Source organism: Amblyomma americanum, chromosome 8 (assembly GCF_052857255.1).
Source record: "Amblyomma americanum isolate KBUSLIRL-KWMA chromosome 8, ASM5285725v1, whole genome shotgun sequence".
NCBI classification, from domain to species: Eukaryota; Metazoa; Arthropoda; class Arachnida; order Ixodida; family Ixodidae; genus Amblyomma; species Amblyomma americanum.
In genome coordinates this window covers 83916931-83939725 of record NC_135504.1, presented here as the reverse complement: position 1 = coordinate 83939725, position 22795 = coordinate 83916931, and the positions used below count along the sequence as shown (strand labels likewise).

General features: G+C 49.2%; 1 protein-coding gene across 5 annotated transcripts in view; it reads left to right on the top strand.

Annotated features, from left to right (window-relative positions):
* Positions 1-22795, top strand: part of dachs (unconventional myosin-IXb-like dachs) — a 487807-nt gene that overhangs the window by 448725 nt on the left and 16287 nt on the right. For all 5 annotated transcript variants that reach the window (XM_077635211.1, XM_077635214.1, XM_077635212.1 and 2 more), the window contains 7 exons: positions 805-1047; positions 1600-1747; positions 4056-4198; positions 8378-8551; positions 9817-9917; positions 10582-10784; positions 22490-22544. In XM_077635211.1, the coding sequence (XP_077491337.1) occupies positions 805-1047; positions 1600-1747; positions 4056-4198; positions 8378-8551; positions 9817-9917; positions 10582-10784; positions 22490-22544 (1067 nt within the window). The remainder of the gene's footprint in view (positions 1-804; positions 1048-1599; positions 1748-4055; positions 4199-8377; positions 8552-9816; positions 9918-10581; positions 10785-22489; positions 22545-22795) is intronic.

Here is a 22795-nt window from a genome sequence, read left to right as displayed (position 1 = left end):
TGGGCAGACCATTTGGATGCAATTGGTAAGGCTAATTGGGGCTCACCAATTGGAAACCTAAATGGTCCATTTGGATAGTCCATTTGGACTATCCACTTGGAACACGATTCCAATTCGAATCAGTTGGAAACTGAATTGATCCAAATGGAACTAGTTGGAACCAGTTGGGAATCCATTTGGTTCCAATGGTTTTTTTTTACTGGGACAAGCGCTGACTTCCAGCAGCCTTGAAATTTTTTAAACAAAACTTCTTTAGAGAACGAGCCTGAATCACTCATGAGTTGGCAGAGCCGAGGCCATGAAGGGATTGCATGGGACAATCGATGGTCCTGCAAGTGGTGTGTTATACCATTATATTCCATAAAAATAAATATCAGTAAAAGGCGGTCACTATTCGTGGTGCAGTTGTGTGTCCTGAATGCATCCTTTGTAGATGCAAGGAGGGCTTGCCATTGCGCATTACTTTCTCGACACACTGAGAAACATCAGGGGCAACACAAATTCCTGACTAGTACATCCAAGCTGAAGTTCGAGTAATACGCGCCCAAATGCACTATAATAAGGCACTGTCTGCGTTCTCCACACTTCCTTGGTCAGAAAGGGTTGATGCGAAATGATTGTTGACCATTCCCTCAAAGACTTCATGGCTGAAACGGAGCAGGGCATTTATTGTGTGTTGCTTTCTTGGGCAATGAGGTGGCTGACGACCGTCTGAGCTGCACACTGAGCTTGCAGCTCAAGGAGCCTCGCAGCCTTACTTGAGCAATAAATGAGAAGGATATAAAGTGGTCATGCCTTGTGCAGACGTGCCTGTCGGTGCTGGGCATCCCATTCCTGGACGTGGTGCGCGTGCTGGCAGCCGTGCTGCTGCTGGGCAACGTGCAGTTCTCCGAGGCCGACCACCACCAGCTGGAGCCCAAGGGCGGTGAAGTGAAGGCCGTCGCCGCTCTGCTCGGTGTCGCCAGCGGGGCACTCTTTCAGGGGCTCACCTCACGTACACGCTCCGTGCGCGGACAGCTCGTCAAGACCGCCTCGGACACCGGAACGGTGAGCAAGCCAGGAATGCCACCACATGCAGGTTCTGGGAAGCAGAGGGCTCTCCAAACTCATCCTGAAGTACTCAGCATGTGGTCTTCTGTAGCTACGTACAGATACTCGCAGAAAAAGAACAAATGCTTTTCGTTCTTTTATGGGCCAAAGCGTAACATGTTTGGCATCCCGCATGTATTGGACAAAGCGAATTTTCTCTGAAGATTGGTAATTAAGTTTTTGCGCACTTGCCCTGCAGTGACTGCCAATACATTAATTCACCCTCACCCAATCCCTGTCTGAAATCCCAGTTGTAAACCGCCCATTTCTTCGTTTAGCTGCCTCACTCCATAGCAGTACCAGTGTCTGCACACATGAGAAAGGTCTCGCATGTCACATATACTGGTCTTTAAAGCTGGACTTTATGCTCCACTTAAGACATTTTCTCTCCCGCGCTGCTGCTGATAACGACAATTGCAGGCACAATAAAGCAACCTTTTTGTCATAGCGTGGCAGTCAGTTGTAGTTCTGTCGCTGTGTCTCTGAAACTGAGTCCTTGCTCTGTCGCAGGCGAGCCAGGTGCGCGACGCGCTGGCTAAGGCACTCTACTGTCGCACTGTTGCCACCATCGTGCGGCGCGCCAACAGTCTCAAGCGCATGGGCTCCACATCCGGCACACTCAGCTCTGACTCCAACGAGTCTGTGCACAACCACACCGGTGAGAATCTTTGCTGTTCTCTCGTGCTGTCTGCAAAAGCACTCTACTGCACCTGCTCATCGGCTCAGCTCCTAGTGCATTTGACAGTGGAAAGTGAGCTGCACAACCTAAGCACCCATAGGCTGGTTTAACTATATAATGCTATATATGCTGCATTTTTCTGATGCAAGCCGCCATGGTGGCTCAGTGGTTATGGCACTCGGCTGCTGACCCAAAGGTTGCGGGTTTGATCCCGGCTGCAGCGGTTGAATTTCGATAGAGGGAAAATGCTAGAGGCCCGTGTGCTGTGTGATGTCAGTGCACGTTAAAGAAGCTCAGGTGGTCGAAATTATCCGGAGCCCTCCACTACGGCATCCCTCATAGCCCGAGTCGCTATGGGACGTTATGCCCCTTAAACCAAACCATATTCTTCTGGTGCAGAAGTGGCGCTTAATTTCTCTTCTTGCTGTCATATATGCGTGGTTTTGCGGTATCCGTGGCCTGTATGGGTGCAACAAACAACTGCGGGGATTCCTCACCCTACTTCCGAATGAATATGAAGCGACAGCCAGGATAATGTGCTTGCAATGCACGGGCCTCTGTGGGAGATTCCGCAATAACAAGAGCAGCAGTGGAAAGGCTCGGCAACTGTCGCGCAAAGCCTCCGGCTCTCCTCGCTGTGGCACACTAGCATATAGGTGCGGAAAAAAAGCAGAGTGTAGAACTATATCGATGTTGGAAAAGGCAGATCAGGAAGGACTCATTCTATGATAACTCAAGAGGCAGTGCGCTACTCTTTGAAGCTAGATCAGGGTGTCTCGGAACGTGCAGCTACAAAAATAAATTTAACAAAGATGACACATGTGCTGTGAGTTGTAAATCTGCAGAAACAATTGAACACCTCATACTCAAATGTAATGGTATTCATCCAGATGTCGATGCAGGCAGTCACTCTTCCTGAGACCCTAGGGTTTACAAATAACAGTGGTCATGAAATTTTATTTTAAGACCAATTTACAGCACAGTCAAATAAAAAATAAAGAAAAAAAGCCAAGCACAGTGGCAGCTGCCACCACCCCGTTTCAATAAGGACACTGCTATCTTCCACCCATCCATCCTATCGGAACATAAGTTAAGGAGCAGGAGTGTTACGACATTGTGGAAGGTGCGGTAACCGTCGCAAGAGGGGCAATCCCCGCACTGCATCTTTACTTCAGACGCCGACTGACATTTACAATCGAAATGTATAGTTACGTTTTGCTGGCAAACAAAATAAAATATGCACAAAATGGCACAGGGCTTGGTTCGGTAGTTTTTTTTTTGCGCCCAGATAGGACTTTGGAACAAACAAAATAAGCAGACACTCTTAGGACTGCTTACGTGTGGGACTGCAAAAGCATTATAGTTTCTGCGTGGCCGAGTTTCGTTGATTAAAGCTCTTTCTGCGAGATGGTTCGTCTATGTGGTTTGTTGTGCACAAAGACTGGCGCACATTCGTAACTTCGAGCAGCACATTGCCTTGATGGCACCACACTCTGGCCGCATGCGCTCGAAGCGTCGTTGCCGCGTTTCTCCCCAGACATGGCGCCATCTGCTTTTTCCATAGCGCGCTTGGCCTTGACACAATCCGTGTGCCTCACTCGGAGATGGCGTGATGATGTCATCTTATTGGGATCATCTCTCGGATTGCACCAAGTTTCCCGACGAAGCTTCGACAAGTACAACGATTCCGCCGCGACTCGCGGCTGCGGCAGAATGCTATGACCATGAAATCCAAACCTGGGCCATCCAGCAGGTCTCGGCGGCTTTTGAAAGACAAAGGCCGAGCGAAACCGACGGAACGTTGCCCCTCAGGGCGACCGACCGCGGGAGTAACACACGCTGGAGTTGAGTAAAGACCACCCGCTGAGAAGACATCACGGCCCGTGTTGCGGCGCCATTCAGTCATGGTGTCGTTCTGCAGGCAACTAAATAAAGTTGTTTCCTCCTCCTCCTCGGCCTCGACGACAGTCGTCGATGGAATTCGGAATGGCGTGGTGTGGCCTCCATAATTGCAGGCAGACAGTTTGGGTCTTCCTTCTCTGCTTATGTAATGCCAGTCCTGACCTGCGACTGCGATCTAACACATAGGTGAGGTGTTCTTATGATTTAGCACCTTTCTCCTCCTCTGTGCCTATTATAACTCAGTTCTCTTCCCAGTGCATAGTTGCAAGCCAGATAACCATTCAGGTTGACCTCTCCGTCTTTGTTTGTAAATAAACCTGGCCTCTCTCACTGCGACCACAGCTTGCATCGTGCGACTTAAGCCTTTCTCTCATCACCTTCGCAGACACCGGCAGCCAGCATGCATCAACGATCGGCTCCAGTGGCGCCAAGTCATCGAAGTCCATGAGCGTGCTCAACTCTGCAGTGCGCCACGCTACGGATGGCTTCATTGGCATCCTTGACATGTTCGGCTTCGAGGACGTCAAGGTGAGCCCATGTTTCATCGTTCTTCGTGAACGGTGGTGGCTCCTGGGCCATCTTTTTAATCAGTAATATTGTGATCGATGTCATAATGAAAGCTATGGGGTAGGGATAAATACATTTTCCCTGCTTAATCGCGGCTGACACGTTTCAAAACTGCTGGACCCCACCCCGTGATCACGTACACTGCCGAGCGCAGGCCAACCACAGTGGGCATTGCTCTGAGTGGGAATGAAGCAACGACTCTGGCTGACAAAAACAGGCATTTATTGCTGCAATAACAATAATGCCAGCTAGTAACAAAAATGGCAGTGGCTTAGCTCGGCTATGCCAGGACATGAGTGGTGAGAGGTACGTTTCCCTAGCTGAGCTAGTTGTGGTCACTATGTGTTTAGCAATGAGAGACACTGGAAATACACATTTTTTATTCATTTTGCTTGACAGAGACGAAGACTGCGTGATGATCTGCAATGTAGCATGCAGCAGTCTCAATTTTGTCGATACAGTATTTCGATTTGGTAGAGCCTCTCTAGTATACAAGCTCTGTTGTAGTTCTCCATTGTGTAGTCTGGACGTGAGGGTCCGAAGCTAAATTAAAGTCAAACTTTTCTTTCATACACTGACTAAGAGAGTCCTGTTTGCTGTTGAAATCACCCAAAGTCACACACAACTGTGAAACCGTGCTGTAGGCTGGTATACACATGACAACCACATCAATCGTCTGCATGAAAGATGTTCCCAGTGCCATGTAGACTCCATGGACGATAACGCCGCTTTCCAGAAGCCGAACACGGCAGGCTTCACCATTATTCAACGCGATCGAAGGGAGATGTCTGACAGCGGTGATACCTTGTTTCACGTACACACAGACTCCAGCATTCTTATTTGGTTCAAGCCAACTGCCAGACGACAACCTCAGGATTGGAAGAGTTAATCTTCTCTTGCCTATACCGCCGTTTAGCAGTGGCTGGACTTTGCTTCTCTGCATGCATGTGAAGCGTTGTGATACAGACGCCCACTAAATCTCCGCCTTTTATACGCAATCCTGGACGTGCGACATGCGGTTCGGGTGATACAGCGGCGTGCGGCGAGGCGGCGACGAAGAATGTGGTGCAGCTGTGGGGTCTCTCTAGTTACCATGGTATCGGCGCATGCGCAAAACTGCTCATCCGCATGATGTCACGCTTGCCTTTGACGGTAAAGCGGGGCCGCAGCGACGGTGAAGCGCATGCCGAACTTTGATCCTTTTTGGTTGCCATGGTAATGGCACATGTGCACAACTGGCCTCTCCCATGTACTGCGAAATGCTCGACTGGTAGCCCAGTGTAGCTCTCGCTACAAAATACGCTAAGAATTCGAGGTCGTCCGACTCACCAGCACGGTTACGAGCGAATGTTTGCCCACACTAAGGCAAGGGAGAAACTTCGAGGAGAGATGGGACGAGCTGGCAGGAGAATGTTTCCGCCACAAGGCCTCGCCCCGCTGGCGCTGAGCGGAGCACCGTGTCTGAATATCAGCGCGTGTCGAGTTTCCCAGCTGAAGAGAGAGTGCTCTCTGCCGCGTGCACAAGCAGCAATCACGCCGGCGCCCCCCCAGTTATTTAAGGTAACTGATTACGTAGCTTTTGTTTCTTTGGCAATGCCTGAATATGCAGTGTTTTAGTGCATTAGCACTAGGTGCCTCACTAGCGAAACAGCCATCCTGTCCGGGGGTGAAGCCTCTACCTGCCACAGTTGGCAGGTGAAGTGCGCTAGCACTACTAGGTCTGTCAGTAGAGAAAAAGCTGTTATGTACCCCGGTTGGTTGGTGGGTCCTTCCTCTCCACTTTCAGAGGAGTGGGAAATGAAAGTGGGAGAGGCAAGACGAGAGGGTAACGGATGGAAATATAGGGGAATCCTCCTTTGCAGTGGAAAGGATGAAACCTGTGCACGTCAGCTGCAGCCAATTGAACGGAGCGTATCACGCCTGCTTGCAAAGGGGGCTAACTGGTTTCGAGGCAGCTGTAGCCAGGCAGAAAAGCAAAAGCCATGTCGCATCAGCTGCACATTGTCTATAAAACTGTCATAAGTAACCTATTCAAAGGGTACATACATATTATGCTAGCACACATACATTGCAGTTAAAAGGCCAGCTACGGCGTTTTTTTCTACCGCCTCCGATTTTACTGAAACTTTCACAGTACACTCTCCGAAGTTTTCTGGTCCTTTGTGCCAAATTTTGCAGCAGGGCTGTGTTATATTGCTGTACAAATTTTGAAGTTTCCAATTTCATGGCCTCAATTGGGGAGGTTTCTATGGGCAACCTTGCGTGTGTGATGTTACTGGACGCACGGCCACTCATGTTCACTCTGCGTTACCTGAAGGACCAAACTTCGAGCTGGCTTTTGGTCATCATCATCATCATCATCAGCCTTACTACACCCACTGCAGGGCAAAGGCCTCTCCCATGTCTCTCCAATTAACCCTATCCTTTGCCAGCTGCATCCACCCTTTGCCTGCAAACTTCTTAATCTCATCCGCCCACCTAACCTTCTGCCGCCCCCTGCTCCGCTTACTTTCTCTTGGAATCCACTCTGTTACCCTTAAGGACCAGCAGTTATCTTGCCCTCGCATTACATGCCCTGCCCAAGCCCATTTCTTTCTCTTGATTTCGACTAGGATGTCATTAACCCGTGTTTGTTCCCTCACCCACTCTGCCCACTTCCGATCAACGTTACACCTATCACTTTTCTTTCCATGGCTCGCTGCGTTGTCCTTAACTTAAGCTGAACTCTTTTCGTTAGCCTCCACGTTTCTGCCCCGTAGGTGAGTACCGGTAAGATTATGCTGTTGTACACTTTCCTCTTGAGGGAAATTGGTAAACTGCCACTCATGATCTGCGAGAGTTTGCCATATGCACTCCACCCCTATCTTATCCTTCTAGTTATCTCCCTCTCATGATCCGGATCAGCTGTCACGACCTGCCCTAAGTAGACGTATTCCGCCACAATTTCTAGGCTCTCGCTGCCAATTGTGAACTGTTGTTCCCTTGCTAGGCTGTTGGACATTACCTTGGTTTTCTGCATGTTAATTTTTAGACCCATCGATCTGCTCTGCCTATCTAACTCATTGATCATGGCTTTTGGTCATTTAAGACAAATAGTGACCCAAACACTCACTTCTAGTCACCAGTTTGGCCAATCAACGTGCACTCGATTGGTTTTGAGACAGTGTCCATGACGTCATAGTACAGTCTATTGCGGTGTCATCATTTGGCCAAAAGCCAGTTTCAGTTTCCTGGTTTTTGCTTTTTTATTACGGCTACTTGGTATTTTCGAAAACATTTTTTGTACTGGAGCAAGTGGACTCTAAGGAATCTGATAACATTATCACCTCACGGTGTTAAAAAAGAAAGCCTGGAGTAGCAAGCTATTAAAGGAGTATAGACACCTAATTTTGGTGGCATGTTTTCTTTTCTACAATGATGTGCAAGACACTACTACGCATGAATCACCATGTGATATTCGCCTGCGACCGCTAAATAATTTATAATCGAATTTTTTCTGTCATGCTGTTTCAGTTTCGGTTTCAACAGCCAAACAGTGGCTGTGACATCAAAGAGTGCTTTTGTGTCACGTGAGAGATGGAAAAACGTCCATAATCTCTGCTTCATTGTGTTAACTTACTGCAGTGCTGAAGCCAGCTTTCCTCAAGAGCCGGAATGACAACAAATGTGGAAGCAGTGATTATATTGCTGTTTTTTTCATGTCTCACGCGACCTGTAAGCACATGTTGACATCAGAGTCCTCAACAGGCTGTTGAAACCGAAACCGAAACTGCACGAGAAGGAAATGTGATTATAAATTATTTAGCAATTGTAGGAGACCACGTGGTAATTCATGTATAATAATGCCTTACGCATCATCACAAGCAAGAAAACACGCACCGAAAAGTTAGGTGTCTATTAAGCATTCAAGTAAAAATAACTTCATTTTTTTGTTGTTCACTGGCCACAATGCTTTCTTTGTTTGCCACATAAGCACAGAATGGTTCTGTGCACAATGAGCAAGGCTATGACCGCTGTTCTTGTTGCTGTTCACGGTGCTACGGAACGGGGGCAGGAAATAGACATCTGCATGTACGTTACACCACGTTTTGCGGTTCTCCATCGTTAACGCGTGTCGTCTGTCTGCCTTGAACATTACAGCTGAGCCAGCTGGAGCACCTGTGCATCAACCTGTGTGCTGAGACAATGCAGCACTTCTACAACACGCACGTCTTCAAGAGCAGCATGGAAGCATGCCGCGAAGAGGGTGTCCTGGCAGACCTCGAGATTGAGTACGCCGACAACGTGCCCTGCATCGACCTTATCTCCTCGCTGGTACATCCCTCCTCATTTCTGCCCTGCCAGTTCAGGCGAAGCCGCTCACTCTGTAAATAGCTATAATATTTAGCTGATAATTGTTACTGGTAACTGGTTTGTTCACATTTATCGCCTTTTTTTTGTCTATCCTTAAGGTGTGTTAAATTAAATCGCAGACTGCGCAGCGAGCTATGGAAAGGAAAATAATAGATGTCACGCCAGGAGACAAGGAGCGAGCAGAGTGGGTTAGGTAGCAAACACGAGTTATGATATCTGAACTGAAATCAAGAGAGAGAAATGGGCATGGGTAGGGCATGTAATATGCGGACACGAGACAACTGATGATTCCTTGGGGAGTGGATTACAAGAGAGGGCGAGCTTAGCAGGGGGCGCAGAGAGTCAGGCGAGCACGTTAGATTTGGAACTTTGCAGGAATAACGTGGCAGCAGTTGGTGCAGGACAGGGTTAATTTCAAGGATATGGGAGAATATATGTAGTTCTTCGTTCTGCAGTGGTCATATTTAGGGTGATGCTGTAAGGGCCATTGACATATCTCTCAGTTGGTCACAATGAACCCTCTCCAGGGAGTGTATAGGGGGTTAGTGATGTAGTACGTAAAAGTATTTTCACAGCGCTAGGTGTTAATGCGAAAGTTTGCAGACAAAGTATGTTTTGTCGTCGTTGTAGTAAAAGGAGTACTTAGGCGATCATACGATGTGATGCAACAAATCTGCATGAGCAGTTTTCTTTGTACATTTAGCGTTTACATTGGGAGCCTTCCCATTGCATACTATTTGAATTTGGTTTCGTCTTTTCTTTTTCGTTCTGCTGTGCATGGACTGCTGTTGGATGGAGGTGGGCGAGGGGTAGAGGTACACCCACCGAGGGTGCTCCGGCCAGAGGCACCTTCCGGGCCTGGAAAGTGCCCGATCTGCCACGGACACACACACACACACACACGCGCACACGCACGCACGCACACGCGCACACACACACACACACACACACACACACACACACACACACACACACACACACACACTTGTATGCATGCACCCACACATACCTGCTACCTGCTGTGATTGGACCATGTAAACTGTCTATTACCATTGGCTATTCTGTTTTTTTGCCTCTACAGTGGGCCGGGAATTTTGACTGAAATAGCCAGGGAAAACATGGAAATGTCGGGAAACTTTCAAAGAGTAGCTTGCTAAATACATCGCATCAGGTGAATCGGCGACATTACACGTGTGCTTACGGGCATATATGCACTTTTCTCGCAGCGAACGGGCCTTCTGAGTATGGTGGACGTGGAGTGCTCCCTGCGCGGAACGCCCGAGACGTACGTCCAGAAAGTTCGCATGCAGCACAAGACCAGCCCTCGGTGAGTGGACCCAATTGTTACCATGACTTGTGGTCACGCAACACCCAATTTTTTGAGCCAGCATAGAAAAAAATGCGACACATTACTGCCTCTGCACGTGAGTGCATTGAAACTGCATTGCCAGTGTGGTATTTTAAACGCATATCTGGGGTGGCTAGAAATTAAGGACAACGCAGTGAGGTAAGGAAAGAAAAATGACAGGTGTAACGTTGAGAGACCGGAAGCGGGCAGAGTGGGTGAGGGAACAAACGCGGGTAAATGACATCCTAGTCGAAATCAAGAGGAAGAAATGGGCTTGGACAAGGCATGTACTGCGAAGGCAAGGTAACCGCTAGTCCTTAAGGGTGACGAAGTGGATTCTAAGAGAAGGCAAGCGCATCAGGGGGCGGCAGAAAGTTAGGTGGGCGGATGAGATTACGAGGTTTGCAGGCGTAGGGTGAGCGCAGCTGGCAAAGCACAGGGTTAATTGGAGAGACATGGAAGAAGCCTTTGCCCTGCAGTGGGCGTAGTCAGCCTGATGATAATTATTATTTGGCATGGCTGCTAGTTAGTCACCTGGCCGACCAAATAAGCGGAGACTCCACTTGGAGCCTTTTGTCCAGCAGAGCGTCACCAATGCGTTACAACAGGCCATGTTTCTGCACCGGCCAACCATGTCATGCAGGTACTTCGATGCCAAGTGTGGCGGCGCGGCGTTCGGCATCCGGCACTATGCGGGCAACGTGACCTATGAGGCGTCGGGCTTCCTGGAGACCAACCGGGACGTGGTGCCCGACGACGTGGTTGCCGTGTTCCACCGCAGCTCATGTGCCTTTGGCTTTGCCACTCACCTCTTTGGCAGCGAGCTCAAGGCACTCTTTGCTGATGGTATGCAAGGGTTGCCCTTCCCTAATCCTCATGACAATTCTGCATTCCCACGTAGGCTGCTTCTTGGGTGGACAGAATGTGGTGTGGAACCCATTAGTGCATGCATTTTCGCGTAACACACAACAACTCTGTTACGCCGTGGGGCACTGCGTTACGTGCAACCAAATTTCTGCAGCTTATTTTCTTGCAAACTGTGTGCCATAAATGAAATTCGCATTTTCGGAAGAGCACTTGGCGGGGTCTGCCCCAAAGTGGCAGACTCAGCAAGTCAAGCACTGCGCAGCAGGGTGTGGCAGATGCGATGGTGGGGCAAAGTGACCGTGCGGTTGTTCACACGACTGAGTTTTTGCAGTGTGCAACCATAGCACAACAGCATTGCTCCCATGGGATATGTTCCCATGAACAACTGCCGTGAAAAAAAATGGCGGGGTTTTAATCTAGTTGAACTGAGCAGGACATGCGAAAGCACTTGAGGCAACACCGCCTCAAAGGCAACTGGATGTGGGATCTTAAATTATCGTCGTTGAGCAAAGGTACTGCGCAAAATAATACAAACATGGACGAGAAGGGCACAACGATGGGCACAGACTCGCGACTGAATTTATTCAGAAGAACAACACATACTTATAACTTCCACATCGCCATGTCAATCACTAAGCACAAGCCAGAAATCTGCTCTCTGTCTGATAAAGTCTTATCAAGGTATCACTCACGCAATAATCTCTTTTGTTACTTATGAAGAAAGCCTCGGTAAGTTCACGTGCCATCTGGTCATGGCTATGCCTCAAAATCCTCGTTTTCGGCAGCAAAGGCAGCCATGGGTTATCACACGTAGCCGAAGGGCATGCGCTACAGTGTAAGGGCAGATTAGACCTTTTTCGGTCTTTATTGAAAGCTGGTGTTCCCTCAGCCGGTCATTTACACATCGGCCTGTTTGACCGATGTAAGCTATTCTACAGGTTAGGGGGATTTCGTAAACAACCCCCTCCGAGCACCTGAAGAATTCAGTGGTGTGGCGCTTCTTGCATTCTTGCACGCTCCTTTCTCTGGAAGCAATCCGAGGGCAGAGTGAGGCCAATTTGTGCGGAGCGGAAAACACCACTGGCACATGATAACGATTGGCTACGTTCTTCAAGTTGTGTGATACCCTGTGAATGTAGGAAACAACCGTCGGCTTGATATTTTCTCGGACGCGATCTTCCTGGGGTGCTCTCGCTTTCAATCACTGTAGTAGTTTTTCTGCCACAGCGACCACAACTGGAAAAGGGAACCCAGCCTTCAGCAACCTACCAACCTGATTGTTGAGGCTGCCATGCACCAGGAGAACGCACTACCTCTCCAAATCTCCCCTCAGGCTGAATGTAGCAATGGCCCGTTTTACCGTCTTGGAATGTGCGGATTCGTATGGCAGCAGGTCTTTCGGGGCTCGTGGCGAGTACATCCAGCAAGTGTGATCTGGCATTAAAGTCAAGTTGATATCTAAAAACTGCAATCTATTATCGTCAGGTAATTCGTAGGTGAAGGTCAGACCTCTCCCGTGTCGTTTAAAAACTGATAAAATCTCTTGCACGGCGTCCGTGTGTGTCAAACCAGGTTGCTTTAAAAAGAACCAGATAGTCGTCCATGTATCTAAAAACTTTAAAAACAAACTTGTCTAAATAACACACCAGATCACAATGAATACTGGCCAAGAAAATATCAGCCAACACAGGTGCCACGCAGGAGCCAATACAAATACCCTCGCGCTGAACCAGGATCTGGTTGTCAAAGGTTGCAAAGGTTGATTCGAGATAGAATTCAAGTAGTGGCATAAAGTTCTCCTGGGACAAGCCACTGGCGTTTTGAAAACCCACGACTCCGTTATCTTCAATGCATGAGCTAATAGCACGAAACAGAGCATCATGTGGTATAGAAAAGAATAGGTTTTCTACGTCAAACAAAACAGCGTACCCCACCGATGGCGAACCCTGTAAGAAAGATACCACATCACACGAGTTCTTTACGATGAAAGGGTTTTGTATCTTTAAATACTTTAAACACTTCAGGAGAAAGGAGCTAATCTCCCGTTGCCAGGTATCCCTTTCACTAACAATGCACCTGAAGGGTTTGTCAATCTTGTGCGTTTTAATAGTGAAAAACAGTTCTAGGCTATTGCGTTTGCAGTTATCAACAGCCCTTGACAGTATCTCTAATGCCAAGTCTTTGCACAGCTCTATAGCTCGGGTCTTTACCTTGGTTGGTCTCACTTTCTTGGTAACAAATCCCTTAGCGACGGCTTGAGCGGCCTTGTCATGAAACATCCCAGACGTCAGCACGGCGAAACCTCCCTCGTTGTCTGATTGTAGAAGGACGAAATCATTTTCCCTGAAGAAAGAAACAACTTCTTCAATGTTTTTCCACATGCTTAAGGTGCGTCCGCCTGCAGAAAACTGTTATCGGGCGGCAGTGCGTAGCAGGCTGTCTACACCATCGAGTAGACACCTTTCACGGTCCTCGTCGTTTGCTTTACGAGCCATTTGCCGGTTCAAAGAGAGCAGCTCATGCGCTGGCACTTCAGGTTCCATGCTAAACTTGGGCCTCCGCCGAGGGCACTTCTTCACAGGTTGAGGCTTCATACACACCCTGGGTTTTTCAGCTTTACTAGTGAAGTATTGCTTTCACAGGGTGCCGGCCAAGGTGGCAGATTAGTAAGCATGGTGCAAGCATGCAGTAGCATGCATAGATTCTTCGGCTTTGTTAGATGCGGGCCCCTGGTTCGCCTGTGCCGTCTCTCGCCAAGGTCGGTGTCCCCGGGTTCCGGATCGGGAGACTGCTGTAGTGGGGTTGACGAAGAGATGAGAGGGTCTTCGAGGTGAAGGAGAGACTGAAGGGTTTATTTACATTTATACAAAGATTGAAAGAGTGAATCGGGAGCTGGCGAACACACGCCAGATCGCTGCTTAAATAGGGTCCGCTGTCCCCAGGTCCCTAGTTGGGGAATCTAGTTCATTAAAAATGCGTTGAATCACTGTGATGTAGATCACGTGTCCAGTCTTCCGGGTCCGCCCCCAGCCACACACTCTTGCCACTTCTGGCAGATTGGGGTCCGCGCTGTCCAGGCTTCAGTGATGAATAGCCCGAAGGGGGTCCCACTGAGAGCGTCGAAGGTCAGTCACCTGCACTTCACAGCGGTAGCGTGGGGGCGAATGGATCCCACCGCAGTTCGCAGAAGCTTTCACGTCGAGCGTGGGAAAGCACAGTCCAAGTCGAAGTTGTTTTCGAAGCACGAAGATTCCAGAGACGTTGGCTTAGTTAAACCCGGCCGCATTTGTCACGGCTGATTTGCAGTTCCGCCGCTCGCCGGCTCCCCCGCCGTCCCCTCCGGGAGAAAAATGTCCTGGGTGGGTCCGGTGTTGAGAACAAAAGACGAGTTCACCAAAGCCTTTCTCAAACAGCAGGAGGGGGGGGGGAAGGACCCTTGTAGACGCCACCACCTGCACTCGTAGCGCTGCAACCACATCGACGGCCCTTTGAAGCCTCGGTAGATTGATGATTCCCAGTGGCTTTAATATTCTTGGCATGTTGGCGTCTCCAAACGTAACAGCTCCTCCGCGGCCAGGACAATCTCGATCGGCCAGTGGTCACAATCACTGGTCGAGGAGAGATGACTTGAGTTGTAGCGTGGGAGGCCCTTCTTCATCTTGTCTGCAAGCACAGAGTAGAGTCCTAAACCTCGGACAACGGAGGCATTAGTCGAAATCAGCCACTCAACATGGCGCCACTCCCCAGGCAGTGCACGAAATTCACCCGAGAGCCGCCAGGCTGTTTTGCAATACTACTGCATTGTCAATGTAAACGTAAGCACAAAATTTTGTAGCTGACAGCAGTAATCTCGGCTACTAAGAACAGCTTCCATGTCTGCCAAATTCGCTGCCAAAGCCCGATTCGCCGAACACGGCTTGAAGAGAGGTGGCAAATTTGGAAGCAAAAGAAAAAGGATAATAGGACACCACGCCAAAACAAAGCTAACTAGCACCTAAAAAAAATACGAAAAGGCACCGAATTGCCACCGAACGGATACCTCAATTATGGGAATAACCTGCTCAATCCGTCGGCATTGCCATGACATTTGCCCCTTTTGTATCGCACAGAAAAGTTATATTGCTGGAGGGCTAGACTCCATCGAAGCAAGCGGCCATTCTTGGGCGACATTTGACGCAGCCATGTAAGCGGACAATGATCTGTCTCGAAAGTAAATTTCGCCCCGTAAACATAACAGGCTAGCTTCTGTGCGGCCCAAACCAGACAAGCGCATTCCTTTTCCGAAGCGCTGTAGGCTTCTTCCCTTACGGTTAACTTCCTGCTGGCATAAAGGATAGGGTGCTCCTCATTGTCGTCTCCGACTTGGCTTAATACGACCCCCATACCCCGGTCGCTGGCGTCACACTGGACCACGAATTCCTTGCTGTAGTCCGGCGCGCGTAACACGGGCCGCGAAACCAGCACGCTCTTCAAGCTCTGAAACGAAATTTCTTTTGCTGCGTCCCAGATAACGCTATTCGGCTTTTCTTTGCGAAGCGCATCGGTCAAAGGACTTGCTAGCTGTGAATAGTTGGGTATGTACCTTTGGTAGTACCCCACCAGACCGAGAAATGACCGTACATCCGTCTTAGTTCGGGGCTGCGGGAATTCAGCGATAGGGGCTATCTTGAGGTCTGACGGTCTCCTCGTCCCTCTACCGACAACATGACCAAGATAGGTGACATGTGAGCAGCCAAAACTACATTTTTCGGCCTTAATGGTTAGCCCAGCGTCCCTCAAACTCGTCAGTACCCTCCTGAGATGGGAAACATGGTCTTCCCAAGAGTTAGAAAAAATGGCCACATCGTCAAGGTAAGGCAGCGCGAAATCCTGCATGTCCTTGAGGATGATGTCCATTAGCTTTGAAAAGCTAAAAGGTGCATTCTTTAGCCCAAAACTGAGCACCAAAGGTCGGAATACCCCCATGGGAGAAATAAATGCTGCATACCGACTCGCGCTTTCCGAGAGGGGGACTTGCCAGTACCCTCTCACCAGGTCAAGGGTGGAGATGTACTGTGCCGCGCTAACTGTCTCGATCCTTTCTTCGATGTTCGGTATCGGGTACAGCTGGTCCTTTGTTATGGTATTCAGCTTCCTGTAGTCCACGCAAGGTCGCGGATCTTTGCCTGGTGCCTCCACGAGTATCAGCGGGGAGGTGTAGTCGCTCTCTGCTGGCTCTATCACGCCAAGTTCCAGCATGTGCTTTATCTCCGCCTCAATTATTTCTTTCTGCCTTGGAGAAACTCTGTAGGCTTTTGATCTTACTGGATCGGTCGAAGTTAGCTCTATCTCATGCGTGATGAGATTTGTCTTCCCCGGCCGGTCGCTAAAACTCTCCCGGAATTCGCACAGCAGTTGCCTCAATTCTTGGAGTTGCTTTTGTTCTAGATCCATGGTGCTCGCGGATCGGGACACGATTTCCTCTATGCTGTTGGTAGCATTTTCTTTCATGCTGCCTTTCCACTCAGGGTTTTCGGTTTGTAGCTCTTCGGGGATATTTATGGCCATGTTTACAACCCCGCTCCTTTCTACATAGGGCTTCATTAAATTGCAGTGATAGATCTTTATCTGCTGTCCTCTCCCTGGCATTTTCAAAGTGTAGTTGGTTTCTGAAATCTGATCCAAAACTTCCACTGGCCCGTCCCAGTGAACTTCCATCTTATTTTTGCGTGCGGACCTGAGAATAAGCACACGATCCCCCGTCTTGAAGGTTCTCAGTCTAGCATTCTTGTCGTAGTACTTCTTCGCCGTGTCCTGAGCTGTTTTGAGATTTCGATCCACTAGTTCTCGTGTGGCACTCAGCCGGTTTAGTAACTGCAACACATACTCCACTACTGACTGACTCTCTCCTGTCCCCTCCCACATTTCTCTAAGCATCCTAAGCGGGGAACGAAGAGCCCTTCCGTACACTAGTTCTGCAGGAGTGAAGCCCGTCGCTTCGTGCGGTACTGTTCTCAGGGCGAACAGCGTTGCCGGGAGGCAACTTTCCCAATCGTCTTTGTGCTCATAGCAGGAAGCACGTAGCACTCTTTTGAGCACTGAGTGCCACTTCTCGACGCTGTTCGATTGAGGGTGGTAAACGGAGCTATGAATCAACCTCACCCCACACCTCTGTAAGAACGTGGTTGTGAGTGCGCTCGTGAAAACTGTCCCCTGATCAGCCTGAATTTCTGCCGGAAAGCCAATTCGAGCGAAAACGGACAGGAGACCGTCCACTATCTCTGCCGAGCTAAGCTCCTTTAGCGGCACCGCCTCCGGGAACTTGGTAGCAGGGCATATCATAGTGAGTACGTACTTATAGCCTGACTTAGTTCTGGGTAGTGGCCCGACGGTGTCAATGACCAGACGTCGAAAAGGCTCCGAGATAAGCGGCACCAGCTTTAGCGGGGCCTTCCATCTTTCTCCTGGTTTTCCGGTGCGCTGACACGCGTCGCATGACTGCACGTAGCGTTCAGCATCTCGGAAACATCCCGGCCAGTAGTATTCCCCAAGCAGCCTTTCCTTCGTTTTGTTTACACCTAAGTGCCCTGACCAACTGTTTCCGTGACAGAGGCCTAAAAGGTCAGAGCGGTACTTTTCAGGCACGACCAGCTGATCAAGCGTCTTCCCCTTTTTGTCCCTGTAATGGCGATACAGCAATCCGCCTTTGTGGTGCAATGTCACGTTACGCCTAGCAATACCCTCCTTGGCTATGAAGTGTAACTTTGACAAGCTAGGGTCTCTTTCCTGTTCTGTGATTAAGGAGTCTCTGTCAACGCGCAACAAGCGATCCATGCACAGGGAGGTGGGCAATAACATGGAGTCTGGACTGCACGCTTCTTGTAGGCTGGCATCGATGGGGCTACCTTCGGTAACAGGTTCCTGCTGCTGTTCATGTGCTCGAACTGCATTTTCTTTGCTTGGTTCCGCAATCTCGGGAATTCCCTCCCTCTCACCAGTTGCCTCTGATTCCTGGCTGTACCTAAGCTTGGAAGCAAGCTCGCGTGATTTGGACCTAGTCAGGGCTTTCACTGTCCCCTCAGCCAGCTTCTGACCTCGATCGCAAAGCAGCTGATTTGACTTATTGGAGAATAGATACGGGTACTGCAATGAAACAGCCGACGAGACGGCGGCTTCTGTCGCTAGCTCGCCGAACGGGCCGGAAATCACCACCCTTGCCATAGGGAGGCACACACTCTGATTTTCTAGTACCTGTCTTATCCATGCTACTTCCCCAGTAAAGTCTTCCTCCTTGACATATGAGGGGTGAACAATGTCCATTGTTGCCCCGCTGTCCCGAAGGACCCTGCACAATTTTCCATTTACTTGGAGTTCGTGAATATATGGACGCAGAAGTTCCAAATTCTCATCACTGTCGTTGGCATATGAGAAAGCTAATCGCGTCTTCGTACACCTTGCTGCAATATGTCCAGTTTCCTGACAGTTGAAACAACGGAACGGCTTCCTGGCCTCGAACTCCTTCGTCAATGCTTTCTGAGCTCCGGCCTGCTTGGCACGATCCTCAGTTTTTTCTGGGGCCTGTTTAATGCCCTCAACTGTCTCGCGATTCCTAAATTGCGATCGATTTTTGGGAATGAAACGCTTCCTTAAACCGAACGCTTTCTTTTCAGACTCGCTTGACTCGGAACTCAGCTTTCTCCGTGTTGCATATTCGTCCGCTAGTTCTGCAGCTTTCTCCGCTGTGCTCACATTTTCTCTGTCTTGCACCCATAACTTAACGGCCTCAGGGATACTGTTATAGAACTGCTCGAGGCCTACACATTCGACAACCTTATCTTTGGTGCCATATGCCTCCGCGCCCTTCAACCACTCTGTAAGGTTGGCCTTCAAACTGAATGCGAATTCTGCATAGCTCTCGCTGCTTCTCTTGCTGGCACCTCTGAACCGCTGTCGGAATTCTTCTGCCGAAAGTCGGTACTTTCTTAGCAAACTCGCTTTCACCTTCTCGTAGTCATCGGCATCTTTCGCGACTATAGTGGCCGCCTCACAGGGTAACACCATTAGTAGCTTTTGTGGCCAGGTCTCCTTAGCGTAACCCCGTTTCTCACACGTCCTCTCGAAATTCACGAGGTAATAACCAAGATCCTCGCCAATCTTATACGGCTGCATCAATCTGTCCATAGGAAACGATTCGGCCTGACTCACTCTCTCTGGAGTCATGCCTCTCGAACTCTCACATTCCAGTTTCTTTTGGTCATTCGCAAGCTGCAACCTTCTGAGCTCCCGTTCCTCTCGCTCGGCCGCTAGCCGTTGGCGCTCATTTTCCTCTTTCTTTCGCTCAGTTTCCTCTCTCTTTCGCTCCCGCTCATCTTCCTCTTTCTTTCGCTCATCTTCCTTTTTCTTTCGCTCCGCTTTGAGGAGTTCCCACGTATCGCTAACTGTTTCTTCATTGGCCGTTTCCAAGAGCAATGTGCAAATGTGTGACTTTTTCATCTTCTCTTCTACATCTACACCCAACTCTTCACACAATGACAGCAAATCTGACCTTAGCAACTTCATTAGATCCATGTTTACTGTTCCGAGCCTTGAACTTTGCTGCACAACTGTTGACGTGAGCTACACACACTTGTCTCACTGAACAACTTCCCTCGATTCCCAGCAGTTCAATGTATTAACCCAAACAATTGAAGCCTGGCGAATCTCAAGCAAAGTTCAAGCACTCACCCACGGAAGCAACACCACGCCGCATGGTCGATCCAACCGCTGCCAACCAGTTGTTAGATGCGGGCCCCTGGTTCGCCTGTGCCGTCTCTCGCGAAGGTCGGTGTCCCCGGGTTCCGGATCGGGAGACTGCTGTAGTGGGGTTGACGAAGAGATGAGAGGGTTTTCGAGGTGAAGGAGAGACTGAAGGGTTTATTTACATTTATACAAAGATTGAAAGAGTGAATCGGGAGCTGGCGAACACACGCCAGATCGCTGCTTAAATAGGGTCCGCTGTCCCCAGGTCCCTAGTTGGGGAATCTAGTTCATTAAAAATGCGTCGAATCACTGTGATGTAGATCACGTGTCCAGTCTTCCGGGTCCGCCCCCAGCCACACACTCTTGCCACTTCTGGCAGATTGGGGTCCGCGCTGTCCAGGCTTCAGTGATGAATAGCCCGAAGGGGGTCCCACTGAGAGCGTCGAAGGTCAGTCACCTGCACTTCACAGCGGTAGCGTGGGGGCGAATGGATCCCACCGCAGTTCGCAGAAGCTTTCACGTCGAGCGTGGGAAAGCACAGTCCAAGTCGAAGTTGTTTTCGAAGCACGAAGATTCCAGAGACGTTGGCTTAGTTAAACCCGGCCGCATTTGTCACGGCTGATTTGCAGTTCCGCCGCTCGCCAGCTCCCCTGCCGTCCCCTCCGGGAGAAAAATGTCCTGGGTGGGTCCGGTGTTGAGAACAAAAGACGAGTTCACCAAAGCCTTTCTCAAACAACAGGGGGGGGGGGGGGGAGGACCCTTGTAGACGCCACCACCTGCACTCGTAGCGCTGCAACCACATCGACGGCCCTTTGAAGCCTCGGTAGATTGATGATTCCCAGTGGCTTTAATATTCTTGGCATGTTGGCGTCTCCAAACGTAACAGCTTGCATTAAGAGCTGCTGTTGGTTCAAAATGGGCGACAAGAACAGAGCACGCGAGGTTCATTCAGGCAATCCGGGACTGGTGCAGTGTGTGTTGTACCGACAAGATCGGTGCCTTCCACGAAATATGAACTGTGTGCATACTCTATACAGTGAAAGCTCGTTAATTCGAACCTCTATAATTCGAATTTAGATCTGTGTATAAAAAAGCCCGTTAATTCGAAAGCGATTCGGTTCCACTACGGACGATTCGAACTATGCGCTGCCGCGTCTGGGCAGCTTGGCACGCAGCACATGGCCAAAAAAAAAAAGCACCTCCGCATAATTAGAGGTTGCGTACGTCCTAAACGGGGACAGAAGATGGAACCTGGTAAAAGTGTGGAAGAGTGGGTAAGACCTAAATGGCACCATCACCGGCGCGGTGGCCGGCGGCACCGGAGGGTAGGGTTTGGCGGCCATGGTGGCGGCTGCCTACTCTCATTTCTGCACAGCCTCCAAAACTCACAACTAAATACTCATTAATTCGAACCCTGTTAGTTCGGAAATATGGATAAGTACTGTCGGCGCGGCCCCAGCCAACGGCCATGAAAGGCTAGGACTTCGGACGGGCGCTACAAATTATGTGCGAAAAACTTTTTTTTTCTTTCCGAGTGTCGTCCATCCTTCCACCCACCAGTCGCCAACGGAAGCACGTGGTCAGCCACGATCATGACGCCGGTTTTTAGCATTGCCCGGCGGTCAGCTGCTGGCCGGAAGCTTTTTCGGTCAACGTGGGCTGTCAGCGCAGCGCAGACCAATCAGGGCACGACCGCGTCTGACTTCTGCTGCTTCCGCCCACTTCTACAACATAGCCGCACCTGCCGGAGCAGCCTCTTGTTTCGCCACGAACTCGTCGTTGCCGCTACACTGTGCCTCATGTTCACAGCAAACAAAAGTCGCATCTAGCTTTCGCTTTGTCTGAAGATGCCCGCAGCACAAAATTTTAGCGATGAAACGGCGAGATTTTCAGAATGCTTCTCGATTTTCAAGGCTGCTAGGCTTAGCCACTATGCATCAGTTGACATCAGGAAGCGCGGGAGGTTCGAACAGGTTAACTATTTTGGTTCACAAAGGGGTCACAAAGAATGAACCGTCCTCTTTGTCTTCATTGAATAAATAATAGCTTAATTGTAAATGCACAGCAATTCTTTTCAGCATTTTACTAAGCATATGGAATCACGCCGTTTCTAAATCCTGGCGGTCTCTGCTCCTTGCTAGAGCTAATGTCAAAAGGTAAATACACCGTGATGTTATCGCTGCGCAGCATCTTGGCTCACTCCCAAGAAATGTGTTGCGGACCGTGATGGTGCGAAATGGAGGGAATGTGTTAATGACTGACGCTTTTTTTTTTTCGGATTCTTAGGCGAAAATCGGGGGTGGGTGTGTTCATTATGCGAGTGGGTTCACTACGCGAGTAAATATGGTACATATACCATAATGCAAATGGTTGTTGTCAGGTTTTTCGAGGCCATTTGATAATTCAAACATCGGATAATTCAAAGTTTTTCCCGGTCCCATAAAGTTCGAATTAACGAGCTTTTACTGTATATGCCAGTGCTGGCGCGCATGCTGCCCAATACATTTGGTGATCATGTAGTGGTGAACTTCAGAGGATCGCTTTAGCCAGCGTGCACATCACTGTGCACATCACAGTAAGTAGTAGTGTCGCCTCGTTCTGCGCGACATTGTGCGCGAGCTCGTGCACTAATTATAAGAACTGGGGCATCCCTGAATGTTTGCGCTACATTGAAAACACAGGAGGACACAATGACATACGACATTTCTATGTAGCGCATACGTATGGGAAGATGATCAACCAAATGGCCTCTGTGCTTGCATTGTTGGCATTTCCTACTTCGGGCTGAACTTCAGTATCTTTGCATGCCACTTCAGATCTTTAAATTAACTGAACTATTGCAAGGTGATGAATTACGCATGATTTCACGTTTACCGATATCGATTTATAGGGGATTACTGTACTGTGGGCTATTTAATTAGCTTTACAACTACCTCATAACATGTCCGTTTCTTCTTTCCTTGCAGGTATTGCACCTCGTGGAGTGTCATTTAGGGTTTCGCCAACAGCGCACACTGAACTGTAAGTGTTGTTGGAGATTGTGATTGCTACAGTGAAATCATTTCTACAGGCTCAATATAGTGTTTAAGTCCAAAGCACAAAAAGCATTCAGAGGTGACCACAGGTGATCACTGTTTCAGCATAGACCAAGTTATTTAAACGGTGTTAAACTACATGAATGCTAATTAAGTGCATTGATTAGATGGCAGTACACTGTCCAGAACAATACAATCAAATCAAAATTTGTTCGACTTCATTGGTACCCAACCTTT